General features: G+C 59.5%; 1 protein-coding gene across 2 annotated transcripts in view; it reads left to right on the plus strand.

Annotated features, from left to right (window-relative positions):
* Window positions 1-6,800: 6,800 nt before the first annotated feature.
* CPNE7 (copine 7) overlaps window positions 6,801-20,874 on the plus strand; it is a 39,732-nt gene continuing 25,658 nt past the window's right edge. The window contains exons 1-2 of one of the 2 annotated variants that reach the window (XM_032764259.2): window positions 6,801-6,909; window positions 10,454-11,623. In XM_032764259.2, the coding sequence (XP_032620150.1) occupies window positions 11,450-11,623 (174 nt within the window). In that variant the 5' untranslated portion in view covers window positions 6,801-6,909; window positions 10,454-11,449. The remainder of the gene's footprint in view (window positions 6,910-10,453; window positions 11,624-20,874) is intronic. The other variant, XM_032764260.2, reaches the window with a different exon arrangement.

Genomic DNA, 20,874 nt, shown 5'->3' on the forward strand with positions numbered 1-20,874 from the left:
TTCAGAAGAGCTGGACAGGTGTCTTAAGGTGGCACCTGAAATCTGAGCTTTCTTGTGAAAACAGCGGCCTAAGTGACTTAACCAAGGTGATGCAGTGACTCAGTGACAGAGCTGGGAACGGAACCCAGGAGTCCTGGCGCTGTGCTCTGTCTGCGGCACCGGGCAGTGTGAGCCTCCCAGGTGCTGCCCCATCTCTGCTAGACTGAGGGACTGAAAGACCAACCTCCCTGCCTGCTCGGGCTCTCTTTCCTTAGTGGTGTTTTCAGGGAGCTCAGTGCCTCCAGCCTGGCACTCCAGGCCCCCTGCCTTCCTCTGCAGTGGCTCGGGGATGGGGAATGCCCCTCACATGAGCAGCACCAGTAGTAATTAACAGTCCTTGGCACCAACCTAGCCAGCAGCAGCAGGGAGGCAGCGTGGCTGTCCCCCCCTCCCCTTGCACGGAGAAGGAAACAGAAAACTTGGCCACATGCCAGAGAGCAGCCTGGCTAGCAGGGCTGGCATAGCCACATGCCCAGCCCTGGAGCCTCCGTTCCCCATCTGCGTGAACCTTCCTTTGCCGAACAAGTGAGTGCTCGGGAATTCTCTGCATCAGCACATGGCCTGGCTACCCTGAAAACCCTGCCAGCTCCCAGCTGCTTGGGGAGCCCAGGGCGAGGTTCGGGTGGAGCTCGGAGTGCCTGGCAGAGGAGGGACGATGTGGCCTTCTGTCCCCAGCTACGCTGAGCCACGTCACCCTGGTGGTTCACAGGGTTCATTTAGTTTGAGACTTGTCACTTCTTCCCAGCCCTTGGTGCCAGGGCAGCCTGCCCCCCTCATGTGTGTGCATGGGGGGACCCAGCCAGGCACTGGAGACCGAGCACAAGAACCTGCCTCTTCCAGACTTGACAGAAGGCCCCTCCTGCAAAGTGCTGACCCGAGTCCTGGGCAATGAGGCTGAGGCGCCAAGTGCTGTGACAGGCCCTGGAGGAAGGTAATTTCTGCAGCAGCAATGTCCCATTTGCCTAATTACAGCGGTTCATTTTAATTAACCTGCCGGCTGGCTCCCCTGGCAAGTGGGCCATATGCCAGCAGCTCCAGAAACCAGCCTGACCCAGGCAGGCGGCAGCTCCTCTAGCGGGCCGGGGATGCTGCATGAGTGTCTTGGCACCAGTCCCTCTGGCTTCCTGCTGTAACAACCTGCCTGTACCAAGTGGAGGTAGGACACAAAGTCAGCCAGGGCAGAGCCAGGAAAAGAACTCAGGATTCCTGAACACACCCCCCACCCCAGTCCACAGCTTTAGCCAGACCACCTCCCTTCTCCAGAAATAAAGCTCCCAGCCCGGCTCTCTGTTTGCCACTCCAGCCCTGTGCAAGTGCTGGCTGGGCCAGGGCCCTGGCAGTGCCTACTGCAGAGAAATGCCCATGCTCAGAGGCTGCTGGCCCCACTGCCCCCAGGCGGTGGCAAAGGTGGGACCCTCGGGCAGGCAGAGGCAGCAATGCAGAGAGCAGGTGTCACCCGGCCATGCAGCTGTGCCTGTTTCCGGGCTGGCCTGCTCTGCTTGTGCATCAGCAGGGAGGGGCCCTGCAAAGGGCATTTTGCACCTAACGTGCTGGGGACTCAGGCCTGGGGTTTCTGTTACTAGTGAAAGCAGGAAAAGGCCCCGGGTGGGGCTGGGAATGGGGCAGGGGGTTGCAAGAGCGACCCTAGGTGCTAAGCGCTGATGCCCATTGGCAGCCTGTGTGCAATGGCTCCAGGGGCCTGGACATGTGCTGTTAAGGCAAGTGGGCTAGTGCTGGTCCCTCGCTGAGCCGTGGTCCATGACCTCCCTCCATTGCAGTCCCAGGGCTGGGCATAAAACAGAGCCGCGCATCACAGGGGCTGCTGGCCAGCCCCACTCGCCGGGGCCAAATTCCTGTGGGCCTCCCTTGTGGCGGCCAGCGCCTGCGTGCTGCGGGCGAGGGCGGTTTCTCACACCCAGGCCCTGAGTGTGCTCCAGTGCGCTCTGCATGTCCAGGGAGGATTTACTAGCAGGCTCTGAAGCCAGGTGGAGAAGATCACTTTACTTGCAGAGGTTGGGCCTGAGAGCACTTTGGTGAGCTGGGGACAGAGAGGGGCTCTGCCTGCCCCCGGTGGGGAATCTCACAGGCAGGCGTCAGGCTGGTGGGGGGCTGGCAGGTGCAGGGAGAGGAGGAGAAGCCCAGTCCTGGCAGGGCCTTTCCTCACGTCCTGTGCCGGCACAGCTAGGCTCCGGTTCCGGCTGTCTCCCCTTGGCAGAGGCTCCCTGTGCCAGGGCCCTGGCTCTGGTCTCTCATGGGCATGAACACGGACCCAGCTGGCTCAGAGAATGGTAGACTGGTGCAGGCAGCAGGTGTGGGGAGGGGGTTCTCATGGGCCATGCCCACATTCCCAGAATGCACCGGAGGGTCCTCTGGGTGCCTTGGAGCTGGTCCCTTGGGTGCCCACCAAACAGAGTGGAGCAGTGGTGCTTCCAATCTCTAGGGCCCATTTTCCTCTGACTCCCCTTAATAAAGGGGGCCATGTTAGGCGTCCGGCCTAAGAAGCGACCCTGCAGGGTAGTGGCTGGGAGGCAGCAGCTGCGTGTCCCTAACACCAGTATTAGTGAGGGGGGGGTGCGACGGCACCCCCTAGAGGCCGGGCCAGAGCTAAGGGCATCTGCCACTGTCTGGTCAGCAAGGCACAGGGGGACAGCCGGGCTCAGCCTGACTCTGTTACCTGGCACACATGGCTTCTTGTAGCCAGTCCTGAGCTCCCAGATGGCATTGCAGCTTTCGGGACCCTCCCCGACCCTACCACGCAGCCCCACAGCCATGCCCCAGTCCCGTGCTCACCACGGACTGCAGGGCAGTTCGCAGGCCCTCAGCCTCTGCTGGAGTCACTTCATTCTGGAGGGTGCAGACTGGCCCCCCCAGCGAGCACCCCATGGGGAGTGCTGGGGGCAGGCCAACCAGGGGCTTCGCCAGGGTGGGCGTTGCTGGATCCCACCAGCCCTGGGCTAACGAGCATGGCTACAGGGTCAGGCTGGTGGCGGGGTCTGTTTGGTGCAAATACAGCCAGGCTGGCAGAGCCCCCAGGCAGCGGGCAAGAGGCAGCAGTGCCTGCTAGCCCTGCCTGTGGTGTTTCCACCCTGGATCCTGCAGCCTGACTAATGTCCTTCAATTACATGCAATAGGGGAATGATGGGGGGATTTCCAGCTTCCCCATGTCTCATCCAGCTGCCTGCTGGGAGCAGGGCTCTCAGACAGTGGGCAGGCCCCTGGGCCAGGAGCGAGTGCTCAGAGAGTCAGATGAACAGTGATGGTGCTACGGGCTAGGGCCTGGCTCCTGAGCACTAACGGAGCAGCCAGCAGGCTGGGTTCCTTTGTGCCCCCATGTGGCTGCCTTGTGCTGGGGCCTGGCCTGCAGCAGGCGCCTGGGGACTCCCCCGTTGTTGCGAGCACTGGTGCAGCTCTGCTGGTGTTCGCAGCAGAGTGGGGGACCAGTGCAGACAGGGCTGTGGCATTGCTGCGACTTACACTTGATCAGAGCCGGGTTCGAGGACATCCGCTGCCTGTCAGCGCTAGGGTCTCTGCGACCCCAGGAGTGGGAGCGTGGGGGGGACTTGCCTGGTAGACTCAGCCTGTCTGTGCTTTGTGACTTCCAGACTGGCGTGAGGGCACAGGAGCTGCCACATGAGGCCAGGACCAATGGGCCCCGGCTCCTGCCTCCAGCAGCGGCCAATGGCTGATGCTCCAGAGGAAGGAGTTACATCACCTGCTGTATCGTGCAGTGTGTGTTGTGAGGTGCTCACTTCCTGACCCCAGCTGGTGGCTGAAGCATGGGGATGGATGGCCCCTGTCTCTTGGATCCCTGAACGTGCCGTTCTCATTCCTGCCCTTCTGTGACCCCTGCTGAGCTGCTGCTAGAAGCTGTTGGGGTCAATCCCAACGAGCATCACCCCGGGGCCGGCAGAGCTCTCGCTGGCGTGTGTTGTGCCAGACTGAAAGGCGGGTGCCCTATTTCTGCCACGCAGGCTGGGGATTAGCTCCTGCAACGCCCTTGTCACCGTGGTCCTTAGCCACGTCTGCATTCTAATAGCTCCAAATATGGGCTAATTTCATCGTCTCTCCGAAATCAGCTCTGCCAGCTCCCAGACACGTATGTGCCTCCACAGGAGAGGGCAGCGCAGGCAGGCAGGTTGGCGATACAGTGGGAAGTGCCAGTGACATGGTGTGACAATGTGGGTCTGGCGGGACCCAACTGAGAGTGCCAATTCAGGATGAATTGCTCAAACAGGCACTCACAGCCCAAGGCTGGGGTCTTTCCACCTCTAAGGCAAACCAAACCAGCCAGACAAAAATGACTTCGGTTTCACCCCACTGGCCAACCACAAGTCACACAAGCAATTTCCTTAGACACTCCAGTCTCCCACTATCACCACCAGTGCCACCCGTCCTGGGAATGAATGGTTATGAAAACCAACACCCCAGTAAAAGAAAAAGGTTCTCTTGATCCCAAAGGACAAAGCCCCAGACCCAGGTCAATATATACACATCAGATCTTACGCACAAATCACGCTGATGCCAATCCTTTAGAATCTAAAATCTAAAGGTTTATTCATAGAGGGAAAAAGCTAGAGATGAGAGCTAGAATTGGTTAAATGGAATCAATTACATCCAGTAATGGCAAAGTTCTTAGTTCAGGCTCGCAGCAGTGATGAAATAAACTGCAGGTTCATATCAAGTCTCTGGAACATCCCCCTCTGGGATGGGTCATCAGTCCCTTGTGTAGAGCTTCTGTTTGTAGCAAAGTCCCTCCAGAGGTAAGAAGCAGGACTGAAGACAAGATGGAGATGAAGTATCAGCCTTACATAGGCTCTTCCAGGTGTAAGAACCTCTCTGTTCTTACTGTGGAAAGTTACAGCAAAATGAGTCTGCACTCACATGGGCAAGTTCCTGCACACCCTGCTGAGCTACAAGGCATATCTGCCTCCTCTCAATGGGTCAGTTGTGTAGCTGATGGTCCTTAATGGGCCATCAAGCAGGCTAGGCAGAGCTTACACCAACTTGTCTGGGATTTTTCCCAGAATTACAGCACAAATTTGAAATACAGACAGTACAGAGCCAATATTCATAACTTCAACTAAAAAATGACACATGCATACAGACAGCATAATCATAACCAGTAACCCATAACCTGGTCTTAGACACCTTTTATGACCCCCTTTACATAAGATTTGGTGCCACTACAGGACCTTGGTTGCAAACCATGTTCTATATGGTCCCAGTTTATATCAATAACGTCACACATAGGAGAGGGCTGCAATGCAGAGTTCACTGGTAGATGGCTGGCAGAGCTGGCTGGAAAAGCCCAAATCCCCCAGGCCTGTTACTGTGGCCTGTGCAGTATGTGGGGGCTGTGGCCTCATGGAGGAGGGTGTTCCTGCAAAATTCCCAGGTGCCTTTTCTGTAGCCATGGCAGGATTTCATCCTGGAAACCACCCAGGAGCAGGGGGGTGTTGGGGAGGGGGAGGGAGCATGGGAGGTTGGTGCTGGTTGGGTGGGAGAGGGGATGGCCCCACCCTGGGGGAGATGGCCAGAGGGGTCAGTGCTGGCCCAGCGGGAGCTTGTGGGATTGTGGGTTCCAGTGGGACAGGGCCATTCTGGAGCATGGCCCTTCCTGCTGTGCGTGGCTGTGATCCAGGCAGCAAGGAGCAGAGCATGGAGACCTCTGGCCAGGGGGCCCTGGCACCCCCAAGCCCAGCACTGCATGGCAGGAGATGCTCTGGCCTGTGTTTCGTGGGACGTGAGTCCAGAGTTGTCATGCACCGAGGCAGCTCTGAGACTCACAATCCTGGAAGGTCCTTGAGAGGTCACCGACTCCAGCCCCTGTGCTGAGGCAGAGCTGAGTAAACCTAGATTGGAGTCTGTCCATCCTCTTCTGAAACCCCCCAGCGATGGGGATTCCACAGCCTCCTGTGTCCCTGCTCCAGTGCTTCACTTCCCTGGGAGTTAGGAAGCTTTTCCTAATATCTCACTCAATCTCCCAGGCTGCAGATTGGGCCAATCACTTCTCCTACCTTGAGTGAACATGGAGAACAATTGATGTCCATCGTCCTTACCACCAGCCTTTCCCTAGCTGATAGCAGGTTGAAGGGAACAACTGGGAACTCCCCTGAGTCCAGTCTTTCAACCCCTTGCACACCCACTTTCTAGTCATTTCACCCAGCCAACTTTCCCCTAGTTCACTATGAGATGTCAAAAGCCTCACTAAACCCAAGATCTACCACATCTCCTGCTTCCCCCAGCCACAAGGCTTGTGACCCTGGCAAAGAAGGAGCTCAGGTTGGTTTGGCATGATTTGTTCTTGGCACGCCCATGCTGACTGGTCCTCAGAACTCAATATCCTCTAGGGACTCACAAACTGATTGTTTAACAATTTGTTCCAGTCGCGTTCCACGTATGGAAGTCGGGTTCCCTGGGTCCTCTTTGTTCCCCCTTTTTAAAGACAGGTACAATGTTTGCCCTTCTCCAGTCCTCTGGGCCCTCGCCCGTCCACTGGGAGTCCTCAAAAGTAACTGCTAATAGTTCTGTGATTGCGTCCGCTAGTTCCTAAGCCCCCAAGGGTGCATTGATCGGGTCCCGCCGGGTTGGATCCATCCAGCGGATGAAAATGTTCTTTGGCCGGCGTCTCTGCAGAGCAGAGTTCTGCGCGAAGCCTGGCAGCACAGTGCTGGGGCTGGCAGTGAAGCAGTTAAAAGCTGCTGCTAGTCTCCTTCTTAGGGTTTTACTCATGAACTGCAGCTTGAGTCAGAGGCTGTGGAGGTGGCAGGCAGCGCGCGGCTCAGGCTGGCAGAGGATGCTCGTGGTACGAGTGCTCGCTGGGTCCAGGAGGCAGCACAGAGAGAAGTGAGGCTGGGGGCCGGCAAGCAGGTGAGCGGGTGGGGGGGAGCAGACCAGGGGGCTGGGACAGAGGGATCCCCGGCTGCGAGCGGGGCTGTGAAAGAATCGGGGAGTTGTCTGGTGGGTGCAGCTGGCAGGGGGAGGCTTCCGGGGGCTTTGGCAAAAGTGATGTGCCAGGGCAATGGGCTGCTGCCCACAGAACTTTCCCAGCAAACTGGCAGCAGCTGCCACTTGGCACAAAGAGCCAGAGCCTCTAGCTTGGGGAATGTGTGACCAATGGGCGCCGCGCGGCATGGCCCCCTCTGAGTCTGAGCCCAAAGTAAGTGTGTGCAGGAGCCAGCGAGCACATGTGCCCCCCCCGCTGTGAAAGCCACAGACTGTGGATGGGTGCCAAGGCCAGGGGACTTGAGGCTGGAAGAGACCCCTTGCCTCTTCCTGCTCTGTGGGGTCCTCATGCCCTGTCTGCCCCCCTCACTCATGTTTCCCTGGGGAACGAGGGGGAAATGCCAAGCACATCCTGTTGTGCCAGCTGAGCACAGACATGCGCCAGCGACACCCCTCCAGATCCCGACTGCAGTGGAGTCTGCACGTTGGGCTGTGCCAGGTGCCAGGGTGAGGGGCACTTTGGCACCTCCTGGAAGGGTGATAGAGCAGCCTGGAGCCACAGCCAGGTCTGCCCCAGCAGATCCAGCCCCGCGCAGCCCACTGGGCTCTGCCGGGCCAACCTGGGAATGGCTGCAGGCAGCCAAAGCCTTCGGCCGAAGTCCTGCTGAGCCCAGGGTGCAGCTCATTCCTGGGGCATCCCCCAGATACACGGGGAGCGGGACCCCGATGGGTACATGGGGAGGTGTGTGTGGAGGAAGCAGGACCCAAGTGGGTACACGGGGAAGCTGGGGTGGGGGGAGCAGGACCCCAGCGGGTACACGGGGAAGCTATAGGGGGGAGCGGGACCCCAGTGGGTACATGGGGAGGTGTGGGGGGAGGGAGCAGGACCCCAGTGGGTACATGGGGAAGCTATGGGGGGGAGCGGGACCCCAGTGGGTACATGGGGAAGCTATGGGGGGGAGCGGGACCCCAGTGGGTACATGGGGAGGTGTGGGAGGGGAGGGAGCTGGACCCTGGTGATAACACGGGGAAGCTGGGGGGGGAGCGGGATCCCAGAGGGTACATGGGGAAGCTATGGGGGGGAGTGGGACCTCAGTGAGTACACGGGGAGGTGAGGGGGGAACAGGGACTTGGCCGAGCTGGGCACTGAGATCTGAAGGGTCCCAGCTCCCAACACGGCCTCCCCTAGCAGCAAAGAGTGGCCAGGGTGAGGCTGACTGGAGCCATTGCGCAGCGGAGACGGGGAGGGAAGGAAGGGAGCTCACCCCCAGCACTGGCTGGGTTACCCGGGGCAGGGCAGGGCCACTGTGCCCAGGGGAGGGGTGGTAAGAAGGGGCATATGCAGGTAGGGTGACCAGACAGCAAATGTGAAAAATCGGGACAGCAGGTGGGGGGTAATAGGAGCCTATATAAGAAAAAGACCCAAAAATCGGGACTATAAAATTGGGGCATCTGGTCACCCTATTTGCAGGAGTGGGGTGGCAGGTTCCCTCCCGCCGCAGCTCCTGCCATTGGGCAGTGTCCTGCTCTTCCCAGCTCCTCTCCCCCACACTCCCCTGGGCTCCCAGCTGCTGGGCCCGGCAGGAGCAGCTCTGGTGCCTGGCCCTGGGCTGCACGCGGCTTGGCCTCTAGTCCCAGAATGCGGCAAAGTTAGTGCTGGCCCTGGCCCCCGGGGGGATGCCGGCCTCACAGAGGTTCCCACAGCCCCTCCAGGGAGAAAGGACTAACCCGGAGAAGCAGCAGGGACCGTGGTCCCCAGAAGCACCTCCCGGGGTAAGCGGGCACCGCGTGTCCCTCTGGCTCCAGCCAGCCCCCCCGGTGCTCCTGGTGCCCTGTGCACCCAGCACGGCCGGGTTGGAGCCAGGACCCGTCACTGTGCCGCCAAGCGACTCATCTCCACCAGCTGCTCCCCCCAAATCACATCTTTTCTCTCCCACCCCACGTATGCAGGGCCCTGGCCAGGGACCTCTCCCGTCCCCTCCCTTCTGAGCACTCCGGTTCCTCCTGCCCAGGTTCCTGCCCCATTTTTAGCCTGTGCTGGATTCACTGAGCTGGGCCCCTGTGCCCACTTGCCCCCTGCCCGCCCCAGTGCCTGCTGTGGGAGTGAGGCTGGAAGGCTCCAGGCTCCCTTCATCTGGGAGGTACATATAGACCCCGGGCAAGCTCTACCCATGCAACCTGCAGCGCTGCCCCCTCATCCCAGCCCTAGATTCCCCCCCCAGCTCTGCCAGTGCCCCTCACTGCCAACCTGCAGCCCCCTGCTAACCCTGCCCCCCAGCTCTGCCAGTGCCCCTCACTCCCAACCCACAGCCTCCTGCTAACCCTGCCCCCCAGCTCTGCCAGTGCCCCTCACTCCTGGGCCACAGCCTCCTGCTACCCTGCCCCCCCCAGCTCTGCCAGTGCCCCTCATTCCTGACCCACAGCCCCCTGCTAACTCTGCCTCCCCAGCTCTGCCAGTGCCCTTCACTCCCAACCCGCAGCCCCCTGCTAACCCTGCCCCCATAGCTCTGCCAGTGCCCCTCACTCCCGACCCGCAGCCCCCTGCTAGCCCAGCCCTGGGCAGCTCTTGGGCAGAGACTGGTGATCAGTTTTGTGGTGATTTTGGGAGGGAGCTGCGTGTCCCCAGGAGCCCCACAGGCCCCAGGGCTCCTTGTCACGTGGGACGTGTGGTGGGATTTGAACCCAGGCATTGCTGAGTGCAAGGCCAGGACGTCCGGGCCCCAGGGAGTGTCTCTCCGAGGTGCCCTTGGTGTTCGCAGTGCACAGAAGAGCCGTGCCAGCTGTTCCCTCAGCCGACTCTCATGGCAACAAGTGGGGATGGGCTCGCCTGGCAACGGCCTGGGCTTTGCTGCTCGGCAGGGGAGGCGGCGTGTTAGGGAGGCCCTGGGGGTGGGGCAGGCCCTGGAAAGTCTGTGCTCTTTGGCTGGCTGGGCAGCGGGGAATTCTCTGGCCTGGGCAGAATGGGCTGAGGAGCCCCAGGCAGGACTGACCCGGCCTGTGGCTCCCTGGGGGGTGGCCTGGCCTGGGCTGCTATGCCTGAGTGCCCGGTGGGGGGGTCCTGCACGTGGCTCCCATGCTGGCAGCCTGCCAGGGGGAACTGTCACACACCAGCTCCTGCCCCTTGTTGTTCAGCAGGGTGGATCTGAATCCCTGCCATCGGCATCTTGCTGGCGCTCACACAACCTTCCCCCTCCCTTCTGGGGCATCTGTGCTGAGCCATGCTGCCCTGCCCCTGCCAGGAGAGGCTGGAGTGCCAGTCACATGGTGCTGGCTGGGGGAGAGGGGAAGGCAGCTCTGGGAGGGGGCTGGGTGCATGGTTCTCTCCTTTCCATTCAGATCCTTCCCTGCCCTGCGCCGATGGTCCCTCCCTCCTGCTCCTGGAGTGTGCCTGGGGAGAGAGGGGGCTGTGCTTAGGGGTCTCAGCGGCCCTTGCCTTTATCTAACCTGTCTGTGCTCTTGGACCCTGCAGGTGACCCCGCTGAGCGACCCCCAGCGCCTGTCCCCCAAGAGACATTGGCCCAGGTCAAACAGCAGTTCCCTCCTTCACCCTCTGCCCGGAGGAGCCTCCCGCTCCTAGGCCAGACGCCCCTGGACAATTCACCGGCGGCCCCCTTGGCCAGGCTGTCTGCTGCTGACTGCAGCCGACCCCTCGCTGCTGCTGAGCCAGCCTCACTGCCCACTCAAGACGTTTTTCGGGGGGTTCCATTTAGCTGTTGACTTTGCAGCTGAGCCCATTGACCGTCCAGCCTGCGTCTCTCCCTGCTTCCTCCACCCGCCCCTGGGAAAACGTGATGAAAGCAGCGGCTTAGCCTTCCCCGCTGGCCAGGGCAGCATGAGGGCCAGGCAGAGGCCATAGGAGCGTGAACCAGAGCTGCCGTTCGCCAGGACACAAGTGACTCAAAGCCAGGAGAGAGGGAGGGGGTGGCTCGTGCTGCAGCTGGTGCCCCTGGGTCAGCCTGGAGGGGAAGAACAACGCATCCTCAATCGTCAATATCCGGGAGGAAATAAACCCTGATTGGCTTCATTTGGCAGCTGGCTGGCAGTGGGCTCTGGAGGTGGCAGTGCCTCCTGCAGGTCATAGTCATGCGGTGCAGGGTTCAGAGACTCCAGTGACGGTGAGGAACAAATCAGAAGCCACCGGCTAACTGGGGCTGTGCCCCTCGTCACCTGAGCTCCTTCTCTGCCACAGGGCTTGGTGCCCAGCCCGACTCCCAGCCTGTGTCTAACAGGAGATTCCTTGGCGGCTGCCCTGAGAGGCTGCACTCCTCTGGGCTTGCTGCTGCCTGGCTGGAACGAGCCCTCGTCCCATAACTCTTCCTGGGGCTGCATCTGAGTCCGGTCTCCACCCATCACAGCCCTGGATGCTCTTTGCTCCCAAATCCAGATCTTAACTCCACGTTCTGCCTGTCCATCCCACCACCGACTCTTCCGAGCAAGGACCCTGCCCATCCCGCCCTGCGCCAGGATGAATGAGATCCCGGACCTGGCGTCCCAGTCCTCCCTGGGGGTGGTCTCTGCCACCTGTGTCTCCAAAGTGGAGCTGCGGGTCAGCTGCAAACACCTGCTCGACCGGGACACACTCAACAAGTCAGACCCCTGTGTGGTGCTGCTCATGCAGTCCCAAGGCCAGTGGATGGAGGTAGGTAGGAGGCACAGGCGGTGGGGCTGGGCTGGGGCTGGGGCTGGAGCTGGGTGGCCTCCTGGTGTTTGTACTAGGCTGCCCGCATGCATGGTGCTGGCAGGACGGCCCAGCTGGGTGTGCCCAGCGGCTGGGGGCTGGGGGCGATGTGGGACAGCCAGGGGAGCAGGGCTCAGCACCTACCCGGGGGGCTCTAGCCAGGGCTGGGCCAAGGGACTTCTCAGCAAATGCTGAACAGGAATTTTCATCAGTGCTCAGGGGGGAGGTGGGGTCTGGATGAAAGCACGCTTGTCTGGGGCTGCGAATTCCACATTTGAGCAGCCCTCCCCACCCCCCCAGTCACTCTGTGGCCTCGGAACACTTTGTAAATGCCCGGTGTTATGGATCCATTCGGTAGGGTCCCAGGGCTCAGCCGGCATCAGGATCCCTGCGCTGTGGGTGGCACATGTGTCACAGAGTCCCCGGGCGACAGGGCCGGTGCAACCATTTAGGCGGACTAGGCAGTTGCCTAGGGCGCCGAGATTTGGTGGCGCCAAAAAGCGCCCCCCAATTTTTTTTTAAATGGTTGAGCAGCCGCTGCTACTAGGACAGAGAGGGAGTCTGAGCTGCCGGCGGGAGCCGACAGCCCAGGATGTTCCCTGGGTCAGGGTGCCGCCGCGGCAGCTGGCAGCCCAGGGTGTCCCCTGGGTCAGGGCGCTGCTGGAGCTGCCGCAGTGGTGCCTGCGGGCAGTCTGCTGGTCCGTGGCTTGGATGGAGCTGCCGCAGTCGTGCCTGTGGACGGTTGGCTGCTCGCGCGGCTCCGGTGGACCACCCGCAGGCACACCAGACCCTCCGCCGGCACCACTGCGGCAGCTACACCAGATCCGCGGGACCAGCGCGTGGGGCGGCGAAATTGCCGTCCGCCTAGGGTTCTCAAAACCCTAGCACAGTCCTGCTGGGCGATGCTCTGGAACTGCTCCCCACAAAGCCAGGTAGGACTTTGGGGAGCCTCCTCTCCCTGGGAGCAGACTGTCTTCAGGGCAAGAAGCTCACACGTCTTCACCTCCTGGGTCTGACCTTGGAGCATTCAGCATCCTCTGCCCCTTCATGCGCTTCCCACAGTGATCTCGCCCCAGCGGGGTCCTGGGGAAACCACAGGGTCCTGCACCCTCACTTTGCAGTCAGACGTGACTCTCAGCCAGCCAGCAAAATAGAGGCCCACTCGATGACAGGAACAGGGTCCAAAACAGAGCTTGTAGATACAGCGAACCAGACCCCTCGGCCGGGTCCATTCTGGGGGGCAGTGAGCCAGACCCCCACGTCTCCCCTCACTCCTCGTCCCCAGCCAGCTCCAGACCCTTCTCTCCATTCAGAAATCGGACCCCTCCCCCGGTACTAGATTACTCTCACCCTCCCTACAGTACTTTCTACTGACCAGTGACACCCCACACACTTGGGGTGCAGGGAGAGCTGTCCTATTCCATTCCCAACCAGTTCTATTTCCCACAGTTCCTAATGCCTTGTCACATCCCCTCCTTTAGCCAGTTTGAACAGTGCTCACACCTATGGCTACTCTTNATCAGTTGCTAGGAGACAGAGTGCCAGGCATTTAGGGGCACTGGCCCTTTGCTCTGCAGCAATCACACACCCTTATCCCACCCCCTAGATACTTAAGAACTGCCTAGGGGACACTGAGGCACCAATACAGTATTCAGAGCAAACATTAAGAACATTCCCAGTTTGCCACAAGACGCACAGGGCTTCTCCCCACGACATTGCTGCGGTGTAGATGCTCCGCATCGGTGTGAGTGACCTGCGTCCCCCAAGCCTGTGCAAACCTTCATGTTCCCAGGCACTTGCAGGGTTGCTTTGAGTTCCTCCCGTACCCTGAGCACAACCGGCTGGGCTTGGGCATCAGAAGTGGTGGAACCGCATGGGCGCAGTTCTGCTTCCCAATCGCCCCCGCACTCACGCAGCCTTGGAAGTAGAGCTGGGGGGATGTTTGCGCTGAGAACAGCTCCCCTGGCTGCTCTTTTCATGGCCATTCCCTGCTGATGCGGGTCCCGGGAGCAGAGGGTTCGGAGTCAGCCCAGGGGCGCATTTGTGGCACTTCCATTTTGACCTGCTCCTGGGGGCCTGATCCTGAGAGTTACGCTCATCCCATCCGGAGCTGGGAGCGATCCCAGGTGACTGCCGGGTCCGAGCAGAACACATGTAGCTGGGAACTGTCCCTGGGATGTACTCAGTGGCTTGGCGCCGATTGCAGGTGTATTCAGGGAATCGCTGACGGCTGTCAGGAAAAGGCCAGATTCCCAGAGCTGGTTTTCACGGCCGATTCCCTGTGAGCTGGGGCAGGCAGTGCTGAGCATGTGTGTCTGACCAGGAGGAGGGGGGACATGCGCCACGCTTCCCCCACCTCCAAGTGCACTGGCCCTAGGGGGTGGTTAACTAGCCGGTGTTCCCTGGTAGGGACCGCAACACCGATCCACCAGAGACACACTGTGATTGCAGCAGCCCCAGCCCGGTGCCTCTCCCCGGTCCCTCGTCTGGAGAGGATGTCCTCATGTCAGCCCTGTTCACACCGAGGAGCAGCGCCCGGGCAGGGCTGGGGCACACATCCCATGGGTGGGCTGTGGCAGCCGGCAAGAGCCCTGATCAGCCATTCAGCCCAGGGCCACGAAGGGCCTTGTCATAGCACCGCAAGGCAGGGGGTGCAGAGAGGGAAACTGAGGCACAGAGCAGTCCAGGGCCTTGCCCGCAGTCAGTGACAGAACCAAAGCCCTGGCTTGCAGCCTCCTGCCCCAGGCGTGAGGCATTGCCACCTTATGAGCCTGGTTGAAGAGGGAGGGACAGGAGCTTCGGGCAGAGCCCCCCGCTCCCCTGATCCCCACTAAGCCCATCCCTTGAGCCCTGCTTAGGCTGGATTTGGTCACATGCTGGCCCCATCGCTCTGCGGTGGGACTATTTTTAGCAGCACTGAGGCTTTTTTGACATCTCTGAGGACTGGGGGGGTTTAATCCCCAACCAGCCACGCTGTGCTACGAGCCGGGCTGCAGGGCACATGGGGATCCGGCCTGCTCGTGCTCACTCCTGCCCGGCAGAGTAAGCAGAGCCTGGGGAGGCAGGGGGCCGACCTGGGTTCAGCTCCCAGCTCTGAGGCTGGCTCTCTGGGCAGGGGTCTCCAGCCTGTGCCAGCAGGGTCATCCTGGGGGCGGGGCTAATGAGCCCCTCTGGCCTAAACAATTGATGCATAAACCTGTAGGTCCCGTCCTCCCTCTGTGCCTCAGTTTCCCTATCAGTCGCACAGGGATAGCTCCACCACTCTGCCTCACCATGGAGCTGCTAGGGCTAATGGAGATGCTAATTAGTGATTGTTAATGAGCTATCATGTGACACTGGGTGAATGTGAGCGATGCGGTCTGGGGGCGTCACTACAGGGAGAGTGGCCTAGCCTGGGGACTTTGCAGTTGGTTTGCCTGGGTCCCAGTGTCCCCCCTTTGCCCTTTGCCCTTTGCCCCAGCTGATCCCCTCGGCCGGCATCGAGAGCTGTTTGCTCGTACTGTACATGGGCAAAACTCCCTCTGGGGTGGGTGCCTGGGTCCGGCTGTTGTCAGACACCTGCTGGGCTGCCCAGCCCCCAGCCCGAGGGGAGTTGGTGGTACAAACAACACACAGGGGACACAACCACTTCAGGCACTGCAGCACGCAGCAGGGTCTCCATCCCCAGCAGGACCCGTTGCATTCTGTGCTGGAAATGACCCGGCCTGCCCCTGCTCCTGGGGCTTCCCCCAGCAGGAGATGGGGGCTGTGGTGCCGGGGCACTGAGGCAGCTTGGGATGCAAGGTGCCACACACATCCTGCTGCCCATAGGCCACAGCCCAGCGCTGGCCAGGGAAGGAGCTGAGCTGAGCCCGGTGCCTGCAGAGCCCCCTTCCCACCTTCTCCGTGACCTGCTGGGCTGCAGATCAGCTGGGTGCCAAGCCGTGGGTGGCATGTTGCTGGGACTGGTGCTGACCCTGTGAGAGGCCAGGCTGGAGCCATGGGCTCCCTGCTGGCGCTAGGTGGTGGGTGGGGTTCTGCAGGGGTCCTGCCCATGGCGAGCAAGGGAGGCAGCGGGGCTGTGGCTCTCCAGTGCATGGAGGTGATGGCAGGGGTGATGCTGCGCTCACCAGGGTTGATCTGGGGCTGGCGCTGTCCTGGCAGGGTGCCTTCCCCAGGAAGTTGTCCTGTTGACTCAGAGCTGGCAGGGGATTGGTGTGTGGGAGTCTGCGCTGTTCCTGGAAGCGGCTCCACTGTTCCTTCTGCCAGCATGGCTCAGTGCATGAGATAACGCACACCGAGCTCTTCCTGCGGCACACAGGGACTGGGGCACCAGCCAACACCCCTGCCCCCAGGGCCCCGCTGCTCCCCACAGCCTCTGCCACTCCCCTCTGGAACAAGGGCCCGACAGCAGCCCTGGTGAGAGACTGGCCTGTGTCTCCCACCCGCCGACCAGTGGCATGGCGCAGGGTCACCCCATCGCACATCCAGGCTGGCGCCTCCTGGCTTCAGGGATTGCCGTTACACCCCTGCCTTCACTTGGTAAATCAAAGGCCAATAAAATATGAAGTTGGCTAAAAATGACCCCCCAAAGGAACCTGGCTAGCTGACAGACCATGCAGCCCGAGCCCACCAGGCCAGGAGCCGCATGCATGATGTCGTCTGTAACCACCACCGCTGGGCTCCATGGCCACATCTAGTCCTTTTGACAGCGCCTTCTGCTGCACTTAGATGGGCAGGCCTGGGGGTTCTGCCCCTCGTAGCCCCTATGTGCCGCTTCTGGTGTTTGGCGTTGTCTGGGATGGGGTGGGCCTGTGTGCTCTGTCCTCCTGGAACTGGTCCAGGGGGCTTCTGTTCCTCTGCTAGGACATGCCTCAGACCTAGTTGTGACATAGGACAGCGTGGGACAGAGGCCGGAGCCGTTACCGTGGGTACAGCGTGGTACAGAGGGTGGAGCCGTTACCGGGGAAGTGTGGATGGGGAGGCAGCTATCACCATGGGACAGCGGGGAACATGAGGGGAGGCCGGGACTGGGGACAGTGTGGGACAGAGGTTGAGCTGTCACCTGGGGTACAGGGGTACAGAGTGGAGGTCGTTACCCGGGGTAACAGTGTGGGATGGAAATGACCTCGATAGCGGTCATCAATGGATACAGGTGTACGAGGCGGAGCCATCCACCATGGATACAGTGTGGACGGGGATGAGTGCACGGTACAGCTGGTACAGGAGGGCGACGCCATTACCACTGTACAGCATAGGACAGGGTGAGCCGGGCACTGAGGTATGAAACAGCCGACAGAGAGGGCAGGGCTGCCACCATGGGTCCAGGTGGGACAGGAGTGAGCTGTCACTGGGACAAGCGGGGATGGAGAGGGGAGCCGTTACCAAGGTACCAGCATGGGACAGGGGGTGACCATCACCGTGTAAGCCTGGGCAGAGGTGGAGCCGCAGCGGGGTACAAAGCCTGTACAGTAGGGCGGAGCCATCACATGGTACAGGAGGGTGGACTGTCACCGTGGGTATAACACAGGACAGATGTTAGAGCTGTCACCATGGGTACAGCCTGGTGCAGAGGACGGAGCCATCACCGTGGGTACAGAGGGTGGAGCCGTCACCGTGGGTATAACACAGGACAGATGTTAGAGCTGTCACCGTGGCAGATTGCTGGCCTCTTTCTGTTCTGAAATCTAAATGTGGAATGTGGAATTTGAATCTGCTATCTGTTGGATATTCTCATCGTAATGCTTCTTTTGTGCTAGTTTCCTGGTATTAGCTCTTCTGTAACTACTTCATGATTAATTGTCTTTGACTCAAGAAGGTGGTTTGGTGTTAGCGGTTGGAAAAGTACAAAACAAGAAATGCCCAGTAATTTCATGGAATATGGTGGGCACAGCTTTTTGTTCCAGAATGTGGAAGAAGTAACCCGAGCCACAGCCATTTTAGGATTGATTCTGACCAATGGGGGAGTTGGCTGCAAATCCGAAAGCTGAAGGCAATTTGGGTGAAAATGGCCATGAAATGGTCGTTTTTCTGATCCTCAGGAAAGGAAGACATGAGAGCAGTACAATAAGGACCAAGTGCACTTTAAGCAACACAGAGACCTGGTAGGAGAGGTCCCATGGAGAGAATATCTAAGGGATATAGATGATCAGGAGAGCTGGCAGTTTCTCAAGGAGACAATATTAAAGGCACAACTTCAAACTATCCCAGTGCAAAGGAAAGACAGGAGGATTCGTAAGAGGCCAGTGTGGCTGTGTCAGGAGCTCTAGAATGACCTGAAAACCAGAAAAGGATCCTACAAAAAGCAGAAACATGGACACACTGCTAAGGAGGAGAGGAGCACCAGCATGTAGGGACAACAGCCAGAAAGGCTACAGCACAAAATGAGGTACACCTAGCCAGGGACATAAAAGGCAATTGAAAGCATTTCTTTAACTACCGTAGGAGCAAGAGAAAGACGAAGGAAAGTGGAGGTCCTCTACTCAGTGGGGAAGGAGAGCTAATAACTGATGACATCAAGCAGTCTGAGGTACTTGCTGCCTATTTTGCTTCAGTCTTCACTAAAAAGGTTAATGGTGACCAGATATTCAACGTAATTAATATTAAGAACAAGGAGGAAGGAACACAAGCCAAAATAGGGAAAGAACAACTTAACAGATATTTAGATAAGTGAGATGGATTCAATTTGGCAGGGTCTGATGAAATTCTCCTTAGAGTACTTAAGGAACTAGCTGAAGCAATCTCAGAATCGTTACCAATTATTTACAGGGACTCATGGAGGATCGGTAAGGTCCCAGAGGACAGGAGAAGGGCAAACGTAGTACGTAGCTTTAGAAAGGGGAACAAAAAGGACCTGGAGTATTATAGGCCGGTCAATCTAATCTTGATACCTGGAATGATATTGGAACAATTATTAAGCAATCAGTTTGGAAGCACCTGGAGGATAGGTGCTTACGAACAGGGTTATAAAGAATAGACAGCATGGATTTGTCCAGAACAGATCATGCCAAACCAACCTGATTTCCTTCTTTGTCCGGGTTACTGACCTACAGGATGTGGGAGATGTGATAGTAGATGTGATAGATCTTGATTTTAGTTAGACTTCTGACACCGTTCTGCATGACATTTTCACAAGGAAACAAGGGAAATATGCTCTACATGAAATTACAAGAAGGTGGATGCGCAAGTAGTTGAAAGATTGCACTCAAAGAGTAGTTCTCACTGGCTCACTCTCAAACTGAGAGTGGATCCTGCAGGGGTCAGTCCTGTGTCCAGCACCATTTAATATTTTCATTGATAACTTGGATAATGGAGTGGAGAGTATGCACAGGGGTGTGGGCGATGGGGCGCGGCAGGAGCACTGCACAGGGGTGTGGGCAATGGGGCGCGGCAGGAGCACTGCATGGAGGTGTGGGCGATGGGGCATGGCAGGAGCACTGCACGGGGGTGAGGGTGATGGGGCACAGCAGGAGCACTGCACGGGAGTGTGGGTGATGGGGCGCGACAAGAGCACTGCAAGGGGGTGAGGGTGATCGGGTGCAGCAGGAGCACTGCATGGAGGTGTGAGTGATGGGGTGCGGCAGGAGCACTGCACGGGGGTGTGGGCGATGGAGCGCAGCAGAGCACTGCATGGGGGTGTGGGCGATGGGGCATGGCAGGAGCACTGCACGGGGGTGTGGGCAATGGGGCACGGCAGGAGCACTGCACAGGAGTGTGGGTGATGGGGTGTGGCAGGAGCACTGCACGGGAGTGTGGGCGATGGGGCGCAGCAGGAGCACTGCACAGGGCTGTGGGCTTCAGTCCTCAGTGCCGCATTCCCGGGGGGTCCAGGCAGCTGCCAGTAAATCCCAGCACTCATTTTTGCAGCTGGATCCTGCTTGAATTGCACTGGAAGGCATGGGAGCAGGCCAGCTCCAGCTGAGTATGGGCCACGAGACTCCCACTGCTGGGGATGGATGCCCAGGAAGCCGGGGAGAAAGGCGTGGAGGAGTCAGCCGCACTGGAGCAGTGGTTTCTCAGTGCTGCAAGCTGAAGCAGTGATGTTCCCCATGGCGATAGCATTGTTCTCTCCCCCGAATCTCTCTCCTCCCCTCCCCACTGGCTTGATGAATGCAGCTGCTCCTCTCAGACAGCCGGGCTGTGGGAACCCACCTCCAGGACCCAGTTGCTTCCTTGGTCCCTGCCACCCTCTCTTGCGGGCACGTGACTCTGAGCAGCAAGGGTATCACTGGCCTGCAGCGTGTGGCACAGACACTGCCCTTGGCACCGTCGTCCAGGGAGGAGGGCCTCTCGCCCAGCTGCCCTCCCTGCATGTGAGGCACGGGGACAGTGGGCGAGGGACAAGGGACAGAAGGGGCCGTGCTCAAACCCCACAGTGCTCTGGCTATTCCCACCTACTGGAATAACCCTCTGGGGCCCACTGCAGTGGGTCTGACTGAGAGTAGCCCTCCCAGGGGCTGCTCTAAGCTGCACTGGGTCCTGACCTAATCCCAGGGGAGCCCAGGGCCAGGGGACAGGAAGCAAAGGTGCCACCACGTCACTCTGTAGGTGCAGCAACATCGCAGGTGGGGGTCCGCTCCGGGCCAGTGGGGCCACAGTTCAGTGTGTGGGAGCTGCCGGGGTGGGGTTGGCCCAGCCAGGGGACGTGTGCGCTGCTGATTCTCTGGCCGCCTTTGTCGCTCACTAATGGTTCCCTGGATTGTCTGCCAAGAGCTCTGCCTAATGGGACATCTGGCCTGGGAGAGGCAACAGGAGATTGCTTTCAAAGGGAGAGATTAACTTGCCCCTCAGGACGGGCGGGTGGAGGCGCTAGTGAGCTGCAGTGTCTGAGCACCTGAGGGTACCGGGAGGGCGTATGCCAGGCCAGGACCAGGAGAGCAATAGGAGAAGGTGTGATGGAGTAGGGACTGTCTGTGTGGGGAACGGGAAAGCAGGGGAGGACTTTAGGTGATGGACAGGTGCTCAGGCTGTAACCCAACCCGGCAGGGAGGAGGGGGGGGCACCTGGGCGGAGGGGGGAGAACAAAGGGGTCGGCCGGAGGAGGAAAGGCAGGACAGGTTGGGTTTGGGGCTGTGGGCAGAATTCAGGGGATCCTAGCTGGGATCCAAGCACCCTGAACCCCCAGAAGGACTCAGTGGAGGGGTCCTGACTGTGCCTGCAAGCTCTGCTGTAACCTGTGTTCCTGTTGTCCAATAAACCTTCTGTTTTACTGGCTGGATAAAAGTCACTGTGGG

The sequence above is a fragment of the Chelonoidis abingdonii genome, chromosome 19 (assembly GCF_003597395.2).
Source record: "Chelonoidis abingdonii isolate Lonesome George chromosome 19, CheloAbing_2.0, whole genome shotgun sequence".
Classification (NCBI taxonomy): Eukaryota; Metazoa; Chordata; order Testudines; family Testudinidae; genus Chelonoidis; species Chelonoidis abingdonii.